This window comes from Cydia strobilella, chromosome 19, assembly GCF_947568885.1.
Source record: "Cydia strobilella chromosome 19, ilCydStro3.1, whole genome shotgun sequence".
Lineage (NCBI taxonomy): Eukaryota > Metazoa > Arthropoda > Insecta > Lepidoptera > Tortricidae > Cydia > Cydia strobilella.
The window spans coordinates 1,153,035-1,171,866 of NC_086059.1; the positions used below are offsets into that span (position 1 = coordinate 1,153,035).

The 18,832-nt window shown below is 49.8% G+C and overlaps 2 protein-coding genes across 2 annotated transcripts in view; one reads left to right on the top strand and one right to left on the bottom strand.

Moving 5' to 3' along the window:
- The window catches only part of LOC134750323 (PHD finger protein 12), a 28,381-nt gene extending 15,588 nt beyond the window's left edge, over positions 1 to 12,793 (top strand). Inside the window, exons 12-15 of the mRNA XM_063685487.1 lie at positions 5,571 to 5,656; positions 6,946 to 7,093; positions 7,426 to 7,601; positions 8,283 to 12,793. Of these exons, the coding sequence (XP_063541557.1) occupies positions 5,571 to 5,656; positions 6,946 to 7,093; positions 7,426 to 7,601; positions 8,283 to 8,493 (621 nt within the window). The 3' untranslated portion in view covers positions 8,494 to 12,793. The remainder of the gene's footprint in view (positions 1 to 5,570; positions 5,657 to 6,945; positions 7,094 to 7,425; positions 7,602 to 8,282) is intronic.
- Positions 12,794 to 14,909: 2,116 nt separating this feature from the next.
- Positions 14,910 to 18,260, bottom strand: LOC134750299 (GPN-loop GTPase 3). Its single transcript, XM_063685462.1, has 5 exons — positions 17,988 to 18,260; positions 17,598 to 17,794; positions 16,932 to 17,146; positions 16,031 to 16,136; positions 14,910 to 15,209 (listed from the first exon to the last, which is right to left on the bottom strand). Exons 1-5 carry the CDS (start codon positions 18,030 to 18,032, stop codon positions 14,945 to 14,947), a joined length of 828 nt encoding a protein of 275 aa, XP_063541532.1. The 5' UTR covers positions 18,033 to 18,260; the 3' UTR covers positions 14,910 to 14,944.
- Between the last annotated feature and the right edge of the window lie 572 nt (positions 18,261 to 18,832).

The window sequence follows — 18,832 nt, forward strand, 5'->3', positions numbered from 1 at the left end:
GCTGTCCCGAGCGGAGCGGGAGCGGATAGCGAGGGCGGTGTGGGGCGCCCAGCCGCCGCCGCAGCTCGTGCCCAAGAATGAGGGGCCGCCTGAGGCGGTGTTGAAGGCTGCCGCGTGTCCTGTACTACGACCTGGCAGGTAAGCACGGCTACCAGCACGTGGCCTTGCCCTCCGAGCTGCTGTCCCGAGCGGAGCGGGAGCGGATAGCGAGGGCGGTGTGGGGCGCCCAGCCGCCGCCGCAGCTCGTGCCCAAGAATGAGGGGCCGCCTGAGGCGGTGTTGAAGGCTGCCGCGTGTCCTGTACTACGACCTGGCAGGTAAGCACGGCTACCAGCACGTGGCCTTGCCCTCCGAGCTGCTGTCCCGAGCGGAGCGGGAGCGGATAGCGAGGGCGGTGTGGGGCGCCCAGCCGCCGCCGCAGCTCGTGCCCAAGAATGAGGGGCCGCCTGAGGCGGTGTTGAAGGCTGCCGCGTGTCCTGTACTACGACCTGGCAGGTAAGCACGGCTACCAGCACGTGGCCTTGCCCTCCGAGCTGCTGTCCCGAGCGGAGCGGGAGCGGATAGCGAGGGCGGTGTGGGGCGCCCAGCCGCCGCCGCAGCTCGTGCCCAAGAATGAGGGGCCGCCTGAGGCGGTGTTGAAGGCTGCCGCGTGTCCTGTACTACGACCTGGCAGGTAAGCACGGCTACCAGCACGTGGCCTTGCCCTCCGAGCTGCTGTCCCGAGCGGAGCGGGAGCGGATAGCGAGGGCGGTGTGGGGCGCCCAGCCGCCGCCGCAGCTCGTGCCCAAGAATGAGGGGCCGCCTGAGGCGGTGTTGAAGGCTGCCGCGTGTCCTGTACTACGACCTGGCAGGTAAGCACGGCTACCAGCACGTGGCCTTGCCCTCCGAGCTGCTGTCCCGAGCGGAGCGGGAGCGGATAGCGAGGGCGGTGTGGGGCGCCCAGCCGCCGCCGCAGCTCGTGCCCAAGAATGAGGGGCCGCCTGAGGCGGTGTTGAAGGCTGCCGCGTGTCCTGTACTACGACCTGGCAGGTAAGCACGGCTACCAGCACGTGGCCTTGCCCTCCGAGCTGCTGTCCCGAGCGGAGCGGGAGCGGATAGCGAGGGCGGTGTGGGGCGCCCAGCCGCCGCCGCAGCTCGTGCCCAAGAATGAGGGGCCGCCTGAGGCGGTGTTGAAGGCTGCCGCGTGTCCTGTACTACGACCTGGCAGGTAAGCACGGCTACCAGCACGTGGCCTTGCCCTCCGAGCTGCTGTCCCGAGCGGAGCGGGAGCGGATAGCGAGGGCGGTGTGGGGCGCCCAGCCGCCGCCGCAGCTCGTGCCCAAGAATGAGGGGCCGCCTGAGGCGGTGTTGAAGGCTGCCGCGTGTCCTGTACTACGACCTGGCAGGTAAGCACGGCTACCAGCACGTGGCCTTGCCCTCCGAGCTGCTGTCCCGAGCGGAGCGGGAGCGGATAGCGAGGGCGGTGTGGGGCGCCCAGCCGCCGCCGCAGCTCGTGCCCAAGAATGAGGGGCCGCCTGAGGCGGTGTTGAAGGCTGCCGCGTGTCCTGTACTACGACCTGGCAGGTAAGCACGGCTACCAGCACGTGGCCTTGCCCTCCGAGCTGCTGTCCCGAGCGGAGCGGGAGCGGATAGCGAGGGCGGTGTGGGGCGCCCAGCCGCCGCCGCAGCTCGTGCCCAAGAATGAGGGGCCGCCTGAGGCGGTGTTGAAGGCTGCCGCGTGTCCTGTACTACGACCTGGCAGGTAAGCACGGCTACCAGCACGTGGCCTTGCCCTCCGAGCTGCTGTCCCGAGCGGAGCGGGAGCGGATAGCGAGGGCGGTGTGGGGCGCCCAGCCGCCGCCGCAGCTCGTGCCCAAGAATGAGGGGCCGCCTGAGGCGGTGTTGAAGGCTGCCGCGTGTCCTGTACTACGACCTGGCAGGTAAGCACGGCTACCAGCACGTGGCCTTGCCCTCCGAGCTGCTGTCCCGAGCGGAGCGGGAGCGGATAGCGAGGGCGGTGTGGGGCGCCCAGCCGCCGCCGCAGCTCGTGCCCAAGAATGAGGGGCCGCCTGAGGCGGTGTTGAAGGCTGCCGCGTGTCCTGTACTACGACCTGGCAGGTAAGCACGGCTACCAGCACGTGGCCTTGCCCTCCGAGCTGCTGTCCCGAGCGGAGCGGGAGCGGATAGCGAGGGCGGTGTGGGGCGCCCAGCCGCCGCCGCAGCTCGTGCCCAAGAATGAGGGGCCGCCTGAGGCGGTGTTGAAGGCTGCCGCGTGTCCTGTACTACGACCTGGCAGGTAAGCACGGCTACCAGCACGTGGCCTTGCCCTCCGAGCTGCTGTCCCGAGCGGAGCGGGAGCGGATAGCGAGGGCGGTGTGGGGCGCCCAGCCGCCGCCGCAGCTCGTGCCCAAGAATGAGGGGCCGCCTGAGGCGGTGTTGAAGGCTGCCGCGTGTCCTGTACTACGACCTGGCAGGTAAGCACGGCTACCAGCACGTGGCCTTGCCCTCCGAGCTGCTGTCCCGAGCGGAGCGGGAGCGGATAGCGAGGGCGGTGTGGGGCGCCCAGCCGCCGCCGCAGCTCGTGCCCAAGAATGAGGGGCCGCCTGAGGCGGTGTTGAAGGCTGCCGCGTGTCCTGTACTACGACCTGGCAGGTAAGCACGGCTACCAGCACGTGGCCTTGCCCTCCGAGCTGCTGTCCCGAGCGGAGCGGGAGCGGATAGCGAGGGCGGTGTGGGGCGCCCAGCCGCCGCCGCAGCTCGTGCCCAAGAATGAGGGGCCGCCTGAGGCGGTGTTGAAGGCTGCCGCGTGTCCTGTACTACGACCTGGCAGGTAAGCACGGCTACCAGCACGTGGCCTTGCCCTCCGAGCTGCTGTCCCGAGCGGAGCGGGAGCGGATAGCGAGGGCGGTGTGGGGCGCCCAGCCGCCGCCGCAGCTCGTGCCCAAGAATGAGGGGCCGCCTGAGGCGGTGTTGAAGGCTGCCGCGTGTCCTGTACTACGACCTGGCAGGTAAGCACGGCTACCAGCACGTGGCCTTGCCCTCCGAGCTGCTGTCCCGAGCGGAGCGGGAGCGGTTAGCGAGGGCGGTGTGGGGCGCCCAGCCGCCGCCGCAGCTCGTGCCCAAGAATGAGGGGCCGCCTGAGGCGGTGTTGAAGGCTGCCGCGTGTCCTGTACTACGACCTGGCAGGTAAGCACGGCTACCAGCACGTGGCCTTGCCCTCCGAGCTGCTGTCCCGAGCGGAGCGGGAGCGGATAGCGAGGGCGGTGTGGGGCGCCCAGCCGCCGCCGCAGCTCGTGCCCAAGAATGAGGGGCCGCCTGAGGCGGTGTTGAAGGCTGCCGCGTGTCCTGTACTACGACCTGGCAGGTAAGCACGGCTACCAGCACGTGGCCTTGCCCTCCGAGCTGCTGTCCCGAGCGGAGCGGGAGCGGATAGCGAGGGCGGTGTGGGGCGCCCAGCCGCCGCCGCAGCTCGTGCCCAAGAATGAGGGGCCCCCTGAGGCGGTGTTGAAGGCTGCCGCGTGTCCTGTACTACGACCTGGCAGGTAAGCACGGCTACCAGCACGTGGCCTTGCCCTCCGAGCTGCTGTCCCGAGCGGAGCGGGAGCGGATAGCGAGGGCGGTGTGGGGCGCCCAGCCGCCGCCGCAGCTCGTGCCCAAGAATGAGGGGCCGCCTGAGGCGGTGTTGAAGGCTGCCGCGTGTCCTGTACTACGACCTGGCAGGTAAGCACGGCTACCAGCACGTGGCCTTGCCCTCCGAGCTGCTGTCCCGAGCGGAGCGGGAGCGGATAGCGAGGGCGGTGTGGGGCGCCCAGCCGCCGCCGCAGCTCGTGCCCAAGAATGAGGGGCCGCCTGAGGCGGTGTTGAAGGCTGCCGCGTGTCCTGTACTACGACCTGGCAGGTAAGCACGGCTACCAGCACGTGGCCTTGCCCTCCGAGCTGCTGTCCCGAGCGGAGCGGGAGCGGATAGCGAGGGCGGTGTGGGGCGCCCAGCCGCCGCCGCAGCTCGTGCCCAAGAATGAGGGGCCGCCTGAGGCGGTGTTGAAGGCTGCCGCGTGTCCTGTACTACGACCTGGCAGGTAAGCACGGCTACCAGCACGTGGCCTTGCCCTCCGAGCTGCTGTCCCGAGCGGAGCGGGAGCGGATAGCGAGGGCGGTGTGGGGCGCCCAGCCGCCGCCGCAGCTCGTGCCCAAGAATGAGGGGCCGCCTGAGGCGGTGTTGAAGGCTGCCGCGTGTCCTGTACTACGACCTGGCAGGTAAGCACGGCTACCAGCACGTGGCCTTGCCCTCCGAGCTGCTGTCCCGAGCGGAGCGGGAGCGGATAGCGAGGGCGGTGTGGGGCGCCCAGCCGCCGCCGCAGCTCGTGCCCAAGAATGAGGGGCCGCCTGAGGCGGTGTTGAAGGCTGCCGCGTGTCCTGTACTACGACCTGGCAGGTAAGCACGGCTACCAGCACGTGGCCTTGCCCTCCGAGCTGCTGTCCCGAGCGGAGCGGGAGCGGTTAGCGAGGGCGGTGTGGGGCGCCCAGCCGCCGCCGCAGCTCGTGCCCAAGAATGAGGGGCCGCCTGAGGCGGTGTTGAAGGCTGCCGCGTGTCCTGTACTACGACCTGGCAGGTAAGCACGGCTACCAGCACGTGGCCTTGCCCTCCGAGCTGCTGTCCCGAGCGGAGCGGGAGCGGATAGCGAGGGCGGTGTGGGGCGCCCAGCCGCCGCCGCAGCTCGTGCCCAAGAATGAGGGGCCGCCTGAGGCGGTGTTGAAGGCTGCCGCGTGTCCTGTACTACGACCTGGCAGGTAAGCACGGCTACCAGCACGTGGCCTTGCCCTCCGAGCTGCTGTCCCGAGCGGAGCGGGAGCGGATAGCGAGGGCGGTGTGGGGCGCCCAGCCGCCGCCGCAGCTCGTGCCCAAGAATGAGGGGCCGCCTGAGGCGGTGTTGAAGGCTGCCGCGTGTCCTGTACTACGACCTGGCAGGTAAGCACGGCTACCAGCACGTGGCCTTGCCCTCCGAGCTGCTGTCCCGAGCGGAGCGGGAGCGGATAGCGAGGGCGGTGTGGGGCGCCCAGCCGCCGCCGCAGCTCGTGCCCAAGAATGAGGGGCCGCCTGAGGCGGTGTTGAAGGCTGCCGCGTGTCCTGTACTACGACCTGGCAGGTAAGCACGGCTACCAGCACGTGGCCTTGCCCTCCGAGCTGCTGTCCCGAGCGGAGCGGGAGCGGATAGCGAGGGCGGTGTGGGGCGCCCAGCCGCCGCCGCAGCTCGTGCCCAAGAATGAGGGGCCGCCTGAGGCGGTGTTGAAGGCTGCCGCGTGTCCTGTACTACGACCTGGCAGGTAAGCACGGCTACCAGCACGTGGCCTTGCCCTCCGAGCTGCTGTCCCGAGCGGAGCGGGAGCGGATAGCGAGGGCGGTGTGGGGCGCCCAGCCGCCGCCGCAGCTCGTGCCCAAGAATGAGGGGCCGCCTGAGGCGGTGTTGAAGGCTGCCGCGTGTCCTGTACTACGACCTGGCAGGTAAGCACGGCTACCAGCACGTGGCCTTGCCCTCCGAGCTGCTGTCCCGAGCGGAGCGGGAGCGGATAGCGAGGGCGGTGTGGGGCGCCCAGCCGCCGCCGCAGCTCGTGCCCAAGAATGAGGGGCCGCCTGAGGCGGTGTTGAAGGCTGCCGCGTGTCCTGTACTACGACCTGGCAGGTAAGCACGGCTACCAGCACGTGGCCTTGCCCTCCGAGCTGCTGTCCCGAGCGGAGTGGGAGCGGATAGCGAGGGCGGTGTGGGGCGCCCAGCCGCCGCCGCAGCTCGTGCCCAAGAATGAGGGGCCGCCTGAGGCGGTGTTGAAGGCTGCCGCGTGTCCTGTACTACGACCTGGCAGGTAAGCACGGCTACCAGCACGTGGCCTTGCCCTCCGAGCTGCTGTCCCGAGCGGAGCGGGAGCGGATAGCGAGGGCGGTGTGGGGCGCCCAGCCGCCGCCGCAGCTCGTGCCCAAGAATGAGGGGCCGCCTGAGGCGGTGTTGAAGGCTGCCGCGTGTCCTGTACTACGACCTGGCAGGTAAGCACGGCTACCAGCACGTGGCCTTGCCCTCCGAGCTGCTGTCCCGAGCGGAGCGGGAGCGGATAGCGAGGGCGGTGTGGGGCGCCCAGCCGCCGCCGCAGCTCGTGCCCAAGAATGAGGGGCCGCCTGAGGCGGTGTTGAAGGCTGCCGCGTGTCCTGTACTACGACCTGGCAGGTAAGCACGGCTACCAGCACGTGGCCTTGCCCTCCGAGCTGCTGTCCCGAGCGGAGCGGGAGCGGATAGCGAGGGCGGTGTGGGGCGCCCAGCCGCCGCCGCAGCTCGTGCCCAAGAATGAGGGGCCGCCTGAGGCGGTGTTGAAGGCTGCCGCGTGTCCTGTACTACGACCTGGCAGGTATTCATTTATCTGCATTCAGAATTCAGAATAGGGTATTTGACTGTATTTAAAATAAATTATTTTATGCATATACATTAAATAAAGCACAGAAGATTAATAGAGAATCGTAGACAGCCGTTATTTTTAGACATAAGTTATATTTTAAAACCCGTATAAATCTATAAAGAGTAGGTGATTTTATTGTGCCGTCACATGCTAGTGTTTTATATAAATTCCATAGTAGCAAAATCGTTTTGACAGTTATTTCATCAGTATAAACTTTGACTAGTAGTTAAATACCCTATAGTGATAAAATTGCATCAATCTGGCTCTGTGTTGCCATTAACATGAAACATTTCTGCAGTACTCGGTTTAGCCTTAGAAAAAAGTTGTACATAAGTAATTGATCGTTAGTCAGTTCAAAAATACAATTTAAATAATCTATTATCTGTAAATAAATTCAAATTTGTGTATGAAATCCCCAATTCCCATTTTGTTATCATAGGATCTACCCATTTTTAAGAGAAGGCTTATGCCCGACACCAAAACAACCACCAAATCAAATGGTGATGACTAAACCACCTGTAACTTGCAGATCGGGCCTAGGAGATGGTCTAGGCAGACCAATACCAATGCGATTATCTCGATTGACCTTCGGCGCTGACTCCAGCTGCGATGTAGTACTCGACCCTACTCAGTGCCGCTACGTGTCGCGTCTACACGCCACTATATTCTATGACGAGGTAATTCATATAATTTTCTTTGTTTGTTGCGAGATTACTGAGGTTTTTACATCATACTATTTTTTAGGACTTGTTGCGTACATGTCTATCTTGGACAAAAATGAACGTCCAAGTTGTCTGTGGCTACTACTCATTCTTATTGGACTGTATCTTGTCAAAAGATCCCTGAAACTTTTTTGAACAAGTTTTTGCTTGAGATATGCAGTATTCAGGTGTGTCGATATCGATGTGTTTAGGGCTTCTTTTTTTGGGGAATTATGACACTATGAAGACCAGGAATTTGAAGCGTAAGTTCCTTTCCGATAGTTTAATAACTACATATTTTTTTACAGGTCACCCGTCACTTCGAACTAATCAACTACTCAGAATGGGGCTCCCGAGTCGACGGAGTGCTCTACGCAATGGACGTCTCCGAGCGGGAGCCCCCAGTGGTGGACGACGAGGGAGAAGTCCGAGCCAAGGCCGTCAGGGACGTCGTGAGACACCGGGTGCAGTCAGGGACGGCCAGGTAAAACATGTGTTCTATACTCTAGTGTTGTACGAGAGCCCCCAGTGGTGGATGAAGAGGGAGAAACCTGGGGTATGGTTGTCAGGGATGTCGTGAGATATTGGGTGCAGTCAGGGACGGCCAGGTAAAGCGTGTGTTCTATACTCTAGTGTTGTACGAGAGCCGCCAGTGGTGGATAAAGAGGGAGAAACTAGGGGTAAGGTTGTCAGGGATGTCGTGAGATATTGGGTGCAGTCAGAGACGGCCAGGTAACGTGTGTGATCACAGTGCTATACGCCATGGATGTCTACTAGAGCACTCAGTATCTTATATTATCTTATCTTATCTTATCTTACTGGATGACGAGGGAGAAGCTCGAGCGAAGGCCGTCAGGGAAGTCGTGAGACATCGGATGCAGGCAGAGACGGCCAGGTAACGTGTTTTTATCACAGTGTTGTACGACATTGAAGTCTACTAGAGCCTCCAGTATCGGCCGAGGGAGGAACCGGAGCCAAATTCGTCAGGAACGTCGTGAGACATCGGATGCAGGCAGGGACGGCCGGGTAACGTGTGTTTGTCATAGTGCTATATACCATGGATGTTTATTTGAGCCCCTAATGGTGGACGACGAGAGTTTAATGTGCAAATATTTGTTGATGAGTTTATTATATATAGTCTAGTAAAGAAAACGTAATGTTACAGGGTGCAGGGCGCCCTCGCCTTGCGCGCCCCCCCTCCCCCGTGCGCCCCGTGCCGCTGCGCGCCCCCCCGCGCCCCCGCGGCGGCGTGGGAGGGGGCGGCGCTGGTGGCGCACGGCGCGCTGCTGCAGCTCGGCTGCCTCATGTACGTGTTCAGCGTGGCCGACCACAAACCCTTCCCCTACGAGAGTGCTAACGGGGAGCCGGCGATATAGTGTGTGCAGTGTGGGAATAAGTGACAAATATCTAATAAAAAATAACAAAAGACAAAACTTACGATAAGATAAGGTTCTGGGTCTGTAATTAGTTTATGTGGCTTCAGATACTATAGTAAAAAAAATACAGCGAATTTAAGTTTTTCATACAAAACTTGTGTTTGCTCTATTTCGTTTGTTTTTAATACTAGAGCTTTATAAACTTATTACAGACCTAGATATACCTAATGTCATTGTATGTCCAAAGTTTCATTACAGTCCAATACGTAGTTTTAAAATGAGAACGAAACTCCGGGTAGGTGAAATTCGGCCGAGCTTGCCGGGGATTTAAAAACGTCATATTATCATATCGATCACGCGACACGGGGGAACTCGGTCCACGGGACGTTGTTACAGTTTAGCTGGGCTTTTGTATGTGTTCAGTGTGGCCGAGCTCAAACCCTACCCGTACGACAGTGCTAATGAGGAACCAGCTATATAGTGTGTGGATGACTTGAATTGTACAAATAAATGACATATAAGGGCTAAAAACATTTCACCCTTGAAATTGACGTAGTTTAAAAAAAAGGTGTAAAATCAAACCAAGCTAACTGCAGCGATTTTGATAGCACCGCATGATTCCATAGGAGTTTGACTAAAAAACGCAATCTGTGCTATCAAAATCACTGCAGAGTTATCTTGGCCTGACTTTACAAACATTAACATTACAGGCCTAAAAACTTATATTAAAGATATAAAATTTAAAAATGTCCTAAAATTACTAAATATTACAGAAAACTACATGAAAATGCTACCTAAATTAATACGATAGGTATTACATTAAAGCACGTAATGTAATCCAGTAAGATTGTATTGATTGATCCAGTAATAAATATTATATTTAAGCTCAATATATAATTTGTTTTATAAACAACTATCTGAAAAAAATAACAATATAATTGAAAACTCACCATTTTAATAACATCTTGTACATTCGCCATCAGAGCGGCTAGATATATCGGAGCGGCCAAGGCGCTCACAAACCAGAGTTGGGCGCAATTAATTACTTGTGTAATTTAATTACATGTAATTTAATTTGGTGTGTAATTTGCAATTGCAATTACATTTGGTAATTAAATTACTCAATTACTTTTCGTTAACCTAAATTAATTTTTAACAAGCAGAAACGTCTGCGATCGATGTTATTAAGCTTATAATAAATTTAAAAGTGGAAAAATTACTGCCTTGGGTGAGACTTGAACTGTTTTTTTTCGTTAACCTTTTTATTAATTTGCAAAGATGAACAATTTTACTTGGAGTAATCATTAGAAAAACAATCTTTCATTCCAATATACCCTGGATAACGTTATAACATATTTTTATCCCGGGAATAATAAATAAATGAAAGGCACTCATTTCTGCCGAAAATATACGCCCCCGGGCGTTCAAATATTACGTAACGCAATTTTCGAAGATATTTCACCCCTTTTTTGTTCAGATTTTTGTCACTAACCGTTTCAGTTGAAGCATTGTGTATAATCTCATAATCAGAACACTGAGGAATTGATAGTATAAGTTGATTTGGCCTTTTGAGCGCCAACGTTTGAAATGGACATGGTTGTCATGTGTGTTGCAAAAATATCTCCACTACAGTCGCCATCAGATATATCGGAGCGGCCGAGGTGCCCAAAAATATCTGAACGCGCAACCTAACGCTTTGACAATAAATGAGTGTTCAGATGTTTGTGACAGTGTTGGGCAATTGCAATTACAATCAGTAATTGAAATTCGTAATTTCAATTACATGTAAAAAGTATTTGCACCTTCAATTTACAATTGCAAAATGTAATTGTTAATTAAATTTCGGAGGCGCTCACAAATATCTGAACACACCTCTATTGTCAATGCATTAGAGCGCGTGTTCTGATATTTTCTGCACCTTGGCCGCTCCGATATATCTGATGGCGACTTTACGACTTTTATCATGGAGCACATCTCAAATTTGCGAAAAAAAATCCGCTGTTCCACGTTTTCGGAAACCCTCTCAGAGTATGGTCACTTGGTCAGACTGTGACTTCAAAACCATCTTGTATACTATATGGCAATTATACCCTTATATAAAGAGGCGTGGCGCTCACAATGTAAAACAGGTAAAAAGCCTGATTTGTTATAGATAAAATTTTCTCTACTGAGCTCGTTCACTTACCTGTACTAACAATGGCATTCTGTTAAACAAAAGCCATTATTTCTTTTGTGTGCGCGCGTGACCATTGTGCCTGAGCGCGTGGCCATTGTGTGTGAGCCTCAGGCACAAAGGCCACGCGCTCGCACAAAATCAATAATGGCTTTTGTTTAACAGACTTCCATTGTTAGTACACAGGTAAGTGAACGAGCTCGATAGAGAAATTGTTATCTATAATATCGTGTTTTATTTGACTGAGTGAATGGTAGCAATAATAGTAAAATGTAGTTAAATGAACTTTTCTATTGAATAATTTTGTGTTAAATCAAATAGGGGTACGGCTAAGGTGCTCAAACATGATGTCAAAATGATAAAGATTGTATAAAGATAAGTATTAACATTTAAATAACTTAGGTGTCTTTACTGGCTGTGTGCATGGGCGCCCATCCAGCGGTTATAGGGGGGGTTTCATCAAACATTTACTTTTTTCGAAAAACCATAAACTTTTGAGTTATTTAGACTCAGAATCACGAGTAATATTGAATGAGAAAAAAAAAGTGTCCCCAGTTTTTCATACAAATTTTGGGTGTCAGTTTTGTAACGGTCCATAGGTACAAAATATGGGAAAATGCGTTACAAAACTGACATATTTTTTTTTCTTTTTAATCGATAGCCCTCGTGATTCTGAGCAGAAATAACCCAAAAGTTGATTGATTTTGGAAAAAAAAAGTAAATGGTACACTTTTAAGTGAAAATGTCTATAGAAGACATTTGTTAAGATTGAAAATGTTCATATTTTTTTACATCATTTATTTCATTTCATTTCATTTTTCATTTATTTAATGCAAAAACCATGGTTATAAAAGGTGTTACATAGAGATTTGGTACATGGTCACCCTGCAAGGGCGTAGCAATGTCTTAAAGACTAGTTAAAGCTAAAAAGTTAATTATAACATTGAATTGGTGAATTATCGTCAAGAAATAATTTTATAATTATAGCAAATTAGAATGTTATATTGTCCATCCGAGTGCGATTATCGCTTTTAGTTTCTTCGTCATGCACATAGCCAAAACTGTGTGACGATTCACTGTGTTGACCCTTTGATCATGTGCGGGGCGTCATTGTGAACCTACAAGCTTTTATTTAACTTGCAATGTACCTATGTTACAAGTTTATTATTAACTTGCAATGTCGGTATGTATACTGTACGGGTCAAATCTTGCAAGTTAAATTTGACCCACTTCCCGACTTCCAATGAAGCTGAAAATGTGCATATATATGCATGTCGGGTGACAATGCAATATTATGGTACCATCGAGCTGATCTGACGATGGAGACAGGAGGTGCCCATGGATCTATGATAAACCAACGAAACCTAATTGTGTTTTGGGTTTTTAGAATTAGCCTCATGCATGAAGTTTATATTTGAACGAAATATTTTTATTCGGATGTTTGTGATCGTTATATCCTTATATCATATTACAAATGCATTTCCGTTATTACATTATCATTTAATTGCTTATAATAATAAATAAAAAGTACAAAATTTTGCCCGCGAAAAGCTAGTGAGCGAAACGTCGCGTGACGTCACGCGTTCGACAGACTAGTTCACATAAGTGTCATTAGTAGCAAACGTCAGTCGGTCCGTCCAACGTGTGACGTCATCACGCTCTTTCGAATTCGCGCCAAAAATTATGAGCGTTTCAACCGCTCAAAACTTTTCAACATTTTAAATATTTTTTAATAAAATAATGTGAAGGTTTACAAGAGTATTTTTATTTTTTTCCGGTGTTCATACGATTATGATTACAAAAATTACAAAAAATTCACGCATGGAGCTAATTGTCTCGATGAGTATTAGTTACCATATATTTAGTATAGTGTGCCGAACCATTTGGTCACTTTGACTGCTACAGAGTATTTGACGCTGAGTTACAGTTACTAAAATTCTTGATATCACGTCTGAGCACTTTCGTATTCTTATATTAAACCTGACTGTACCAAATGCAAGTAGACATGGCGGATTGTAAATCAGAATAGTACGCTTGTACTGCACGCGGTTGCGAATGTTGTTTTATTGAATGAATGAATCAATTTTATTACGATAATTAATTTTAGCTAGGTAATTAGGCTGATGTTTACGTTTGAGGAATAAACTGATTTTTTCCTTATTCTGCTTTTTTTTTTCACCCATTCAGCGACAACAATTCATATATTGTGTATTAGAACAAATTAAATTATTTTCAGAAAATACTTTAATTTGTTTTTATTTAAAGTAGAAACACTACTATATAAATTATAAACTGAAATAAATGTCAGTTGCCGAATGGCCACACCGACTTGACTTATTGTCCTATGGCGGGGCAGAGGGCGTCCACAGTGCGCCGCCATCTGGATCGGTCTTGAGCTTCGTGCTTGACTTCGCTCCAAGTCTTCCCAATAGCCTTCGCCTCTGCAATGATAGTCCGCCAGGTCTGTTTTGGACGGCAACGTTTCCTCTTTCCTTGGGGATTCCAGTCTAGGGCTTGCCTCGGTATGTGTTTAGGATCCCTTCGGAGTGTATGCCCAATCCAACTCCATTTCCGGCGCTTGATCTGCTGGTCGATCGGAATATTCCGGTCAAACGTAATGGCCACACCGGCATAGGTCGAAATTTTCCAATGTGCCGAATAGCACAGGCACCTGCCGCGATAGCAGAGGACGCTGGTTCGGTTTCAGCCTGGGGCACTGGAGGCCTTGGTCACTTTTTCTAAGTATATGACATTTATTTCAGTTTATAATTCATATATTGTCTACTTTGTGCACAAAATTTCATTATTCGAATTTGACAGCTGATCTAGATCTGTACATACAATGCCATCGGTTACACCAAAGAGTATAGTAAATATATTAGGGTTACACTCGGGCTGTGACTAGGGGACACGAGATATTAACCTTTTCGAAGCCGCGTCAAACACAAAAGCAGTCATCCAGAAACTGAAATTGAACTATGCATATCTAGGAGGAAATAAGCAAACGGAGACGCCTTGTCTGTAATTTTCTGTACAAAAAGTCTGCCGATTTTTGCGGGGGAGGGGAACGTCAAATGTATACGTAACGTAAAAGCAGCCATATCAGATAATCGTCAGTCCATACATTGTGTATGACCATTGGCCGACTATTTTCGACAGAGGGGAACGCCTGTTAATGGCTACTTCGTTTGGTTATATCCTCCTAGATGCATATGCTTGTAGGTCTATGTTGCTCTGTGGTCTATGACCGATTAATCGGTCTTTGGCGTTGATCTACGGTGCATATATATCGGTAATTGGCGTCCAAAAGGTTAAGCTAAAAATAATAGGAAACCTTAAAGTTTTTAGTCCATCTTGTATAATAGTTGGCGGTTCGACCGTTGAACTATTATTATTACTACTACTAACTCAATGGGTTCAACTTGCTATCGGTATGAAAAAGAATACTAAATTTAAAATGTCGCTGTCATTACATGATTCTGTTGTGTGCGTCACTTAACCTTCTCGACGCCGTGTCAAACTATAGCTATAGCATTAGTTTTAATTTTTAAGTTTAGGAAATAAGAATTGTTTGCGATGCCCTCACAGGGTTCATGTTTGAAGCTTCTATTGTAAACATTATCATCTGTATAACAACATGAGTGCAATAAATTACTTGATTACTAAACACAAAAGCTGTCACTGACGCCACGCCACCGAAGTGTCAAAACTGAAATTGAACTTTATGCGAACGCACCTACCTACCCATGGAGACTATATAAAGGAGCCAAATCTCTATGTATGAAAAGTGTCCATCAAAAAAACAGTAATTAGGCGGCGCCCCCATACACCGAAATACTACCAAAACAACCTACGTAATTTGGTCGGGTTATTTGTTGGTTCATGTTATACTCATGTCCCAGAGCCTAACTAGCGCCACCGGAGAGATTAGGAACTATTATTTAAAGCTGAAAGCGGTCACTTTTGCAACAATTCTGCCATAAGAGATTGGCATCCTTTCTATACCATCCATATACCTACCTATTTTACTTACTTTCTTTGCACCGACCTACCTAGACCTACGTCTATGTTGATCTGTGGTCTGTGACGGATTAATCGGTCTTTGGCGTTGGACCTACGCTGCCGATATATCCGTCATTGGCGTCCAAAAGGTTAAACTCTCGTGCCCATACCGTGCAGATAATTTTGACCTTTACGTCCGTTTAAAATGTGGCAGATTAGCAAAGAAACAATTTTAGTATCATCATATCACATTTTATTATAAAAAACCCTACTAATTTATTCATCATCATCATCATCAGGTTCATCAAAATCTCTAATCTTCACATCGGCATCCTCTCCATACTGTATAATATTATCTATGGTCAGTAAGATGTCGTCTATGCTCTCCTCTTTCTTTATATCCAATGGGTAAAACCGGACGAGACTGAAATTCTCTATGACTTCGCCGATGGCTTCCGTCAGTTTGGCGTATTTCGAGTGCCATTTGGACTTTGAATGCCGCATGTCGGCTAGAAGGATGTGTGGGTCTGGGTCTAGGTAGCTGAAAAAAAAGTATGTATAAAATTTTAGCTGTCTATGAGAGATGTGGGTATTTCTTACTTAGTTGAATGCCTGATGGTTGGCTTTTGTTCGCTCAATTCCATGACAAACGAGACCCACAAATCGTCTCCGCCCATTATACCGCCCATACTTAACCTTTTCGACGCCGTGTCAAACACAAAAGCAGTCATCCAGACGCCACGTCACCGAAGTGTCAAAACTGAAATTGAACTTTATGCATATGCATGTAGATCTATGTTGCTCTGTAGTTTATGACCGATTAATCGGTCTTTGGCGTTGAACCTACGGTGCGTATATATCGGTCATTGGTCCAAAAGGTTAACACGTTCACTTCCCGTGTTCCGTATATGGGCCACGGCAAGCCTCTATTACAAAGTTAACAATTCAGATTGGGACAGTGAACGAGTAATACGAGTATACTCCCTATCCTCCTAAGGCCACTGAAATTTGAATCTATGGTGTAGGAAATAGAGTTGATTTAGCGTTTTTGGAAAATTGACGAAACAAAGCAAAATCTTCTCTGTTCCAATTGAATGGGATTTAAATTTCATCGAACTGAAGAGGTACTATAGGTAGGACCTTGGGCCTTAGGAGGCTATTCCTATGTTAAATGCAGTTAGTGTATGCCATTCATTAATCGGTCATAGACCACAGAACAACATAGACCTACGTGCATATGCATAAAGTTCAATTTTAGTTTTGACATTTCGGTGACGTGGTGTCTTGATGACTGCTTTTGTGTTTGTCACAGCGTCGAAAAGGTTAAAGGTTTAGGCAGATAATTGTAGGTTAGGTTAGTACCTGTCTAGTTGACTCCTGGCAGATTTGCTGAGCAGGTCCATCTTTGAGAGGATGTTGACGTGAGGCAACTCCAGGTTGACCATTACGCTGAGGGCCGCCATTGTACCTGAAATACCAATGAGAGGCAATTCATTTATTACCATCTTCCAAACTGTTAGCTGAAAATTTGTTGACCTCATTGTAAATTAGGGCTACCGCGTTTAATTTCGCCGCTAGGGACGCTAGTGTAGATGGAGGTCCTTCAAAATGGTTAATAATAGATATAGCTCAATAAATGTTAGTGGTTTAAAAAAAGTGCCAAATAAAATATATGCAAATTTAAACAGGTTGAAAAAATGGCACACTTAGACGTTATACCTTTGTGTATATTAGAACGTATTGATTTTATAAAATTAAGCATAGAAGAATTTTGAGATCTGTTTTTCTGGATCTACATCTACAGTGGCGCTAACTGGTGAGCACAAAAACGGTAGCCCTCATTACAAAGATCCGAATTAATTATAATTGATGAAGTCCACCAGTCGTCCTGTTATTTACACTTCATTTTCCTGTTTAGAATTAATTCAAATCCGTGTGGAGCACTTCTGAAGAATTCTTTCAAATAATACAAAAAAAAACCGGACAAGTGCAAGTTGGACTCGCCCAGCGAGGGTTCCGTACAAATTTAACAAATTGTTTTATTTATTTTTACAAATTTATCTGAACACCTTGACAATAGAAGGCGTATTAAGATATTTCTGAGCGCCTTGGCCGCTCCCATATATCTGATGGCGACTGTACAAAGGGGTGGAAATTCTACTTTCTACTGGAAAAGTATATGAAATAATCCAGGTGAAATGAAATCTTTAGGTAACTGTTAGGGCTAGAGTTCTGAAAAATATTTTAGATTATAAAAAAATACCTGACAAGAACTTGGCCCCGTCAACCATAAACTGCGAATCCACCATGAACACCACACAGATCCTAAAGTTCCACCGCTGCAGCTGATCCACCAGTCGCCGCATCACCGTCAGATGTGTGTACAGCTCGATCTGACCAGGACAGTCGAAGAGGATGTAGTCATCATCTACGTCTCCGAGCTGCTCTTCAAGCCAGTCACAGTTTTCTAAGAGGGTTCTGAAAACAGCCACATATAACTTTACATTTAACTTTCTATTAACCACCGTCGCAAAAAGAGGGGTTATATATGTTTGACACCAATGTCTGTCTGCCCGTGGCATCATAGCTTCTCAACGGATGGAGCAATTTCGATGCGTTTTTTTCATGTGAAAGAGTTTCATTGCGGTGGTTCTTAATTAAATTAAATTTTAATTGTGGTAGTTCTTAATGGAAATTGGTCTTTTAAATAGTTTTTAGGGATCCGGTATGGTACAAAAGGAAAAAAAACAGAACCCTTATAGGATCACTTCGTTGTCCGTACGTCCGTCTGTCTGTCAAGACCCTAAAACTATAAAGAGTAGGTAATTTGATCATGACGTCACATGCTATATTTAAATTCCATAGTAGCAAAATTGCTTCGAAAAAAGAAACTGATTTGATTAGTAGTCAAATACCCTATTATACTCACTCAACACAGAAAACAAGTCCGCCATTAGGCCCAAACTGTAATTCCTCGTCCTCCATGGCATCGTCCAGGTGTATGAGCTCCCGGATGTCCACGAGTGGCTCGTAGTCAAAGTGCTCCGCCGCTGGGTCCAGGTTCACCACCTCCACTATCCGCTTTGAGTCTGAGGCATGCTTCACTATGGTCGAGCAGTATGTGGACTGTAATTGGCATAATTAGGGTCTTTATTGTTAAAATTAGTTAGGTACATACTGTTAAAGTCAGCTATTAAGCGAATTATTGTTAAAGGAAGCGCTCAAACGGTTATAATTTCAAGTAAAAACGTGCAAAATAAAATCAATTGTTTCTATGCTTGACTACATTATTTTCTGTACAATACAAGAATTAACGTACCTTTCCACTACCAGCGGGCCCAACCACTAGCTGTGCGTATCGCATTTTTTATTTAAATAAGTGAAATAACACTTTTACATATGATTTGTAGGTTATATTGATAAACGTACAAAAGTATACAGATTGGTTATCTACCGACTCATGCAAAATATTGTTTCACTGTGTAATTTGTTTTTAAACGTGTTAAATATCATACTTTGGGATTAAACACATCAGAAAACATGTTATACAGATATTTCAACTCGAATAATAAACAATGATGACAATCTTGACATTGACATTGACAACTGTATGAACTGTCCAATCTATTGATAGTTTCCTAAAGTCGCAGCTTGAATCAATTCTGAATGTCCATTTCTGTGAACAGGCATGAATCCAAGCTTCTTTGCCTATTAGGTTTGGTGGTTTAGGAACCCGCAAAATTTCGAGTGTTGCTCTGCCGGCATTCTTGTCCTCAATCCATAGCACGTCTGATCTCGCAGGTAAAATCCTTAAAGCCCTACCGGCATCAAACTGCGAGATCGCGTGCATGGAGGAGGCCAGGAGTGCCTGGATAGCTGGGCTCAACCTACCTATACCACCTAGACCTACGGGGCAGAGAGCTTGGGACAACATAGCTTCCGACGCCGTCCTGAAGGCTCTAATACACACGTCCTCAGGTAAGGACCGCGCAAGGCTCCTTGCTGTCTCCCGATCTGAGTCTGGACACTGGCTTCATGCATACCCATCACCAAACACGGGTACATTCATCGATCCAGGGACCCTCCGAATAGCCATCGGTCTCCGAGTTGGGGCTGATGTTTGTGTGGACCACAGCTGCGTCTCTTGTGGGGCTAACGTTGATC

What these genes read in the sequence shown, in the direction of transcription:
- LOC134750299 (XM_063685462.1), bottom strand. Translation starts at nt 18,032, where the DNA reads ATGCGATACGCACAGCTAGTGGTTGGGCCCGCTGGTAGTGGAAAG. An exon ending in GGCCCGCTGGTAGTGGAAAG is followed by an intron (nt 17,795 to 17,987) that starts GTACGTTAATTC and finishes TGCCAATTACAG; the next exon opens with TCCACATACTGCTCGACCAT. An exon ending in CGGGGCCAAGTTCTTGTCAG is followed by an intron (nt 16,137 to 16,931) that starts GTATTTTTTTAT and finishes TTGGTATTTCAG; the next exon opens with GTACAATGGCGGCCCTCAGC.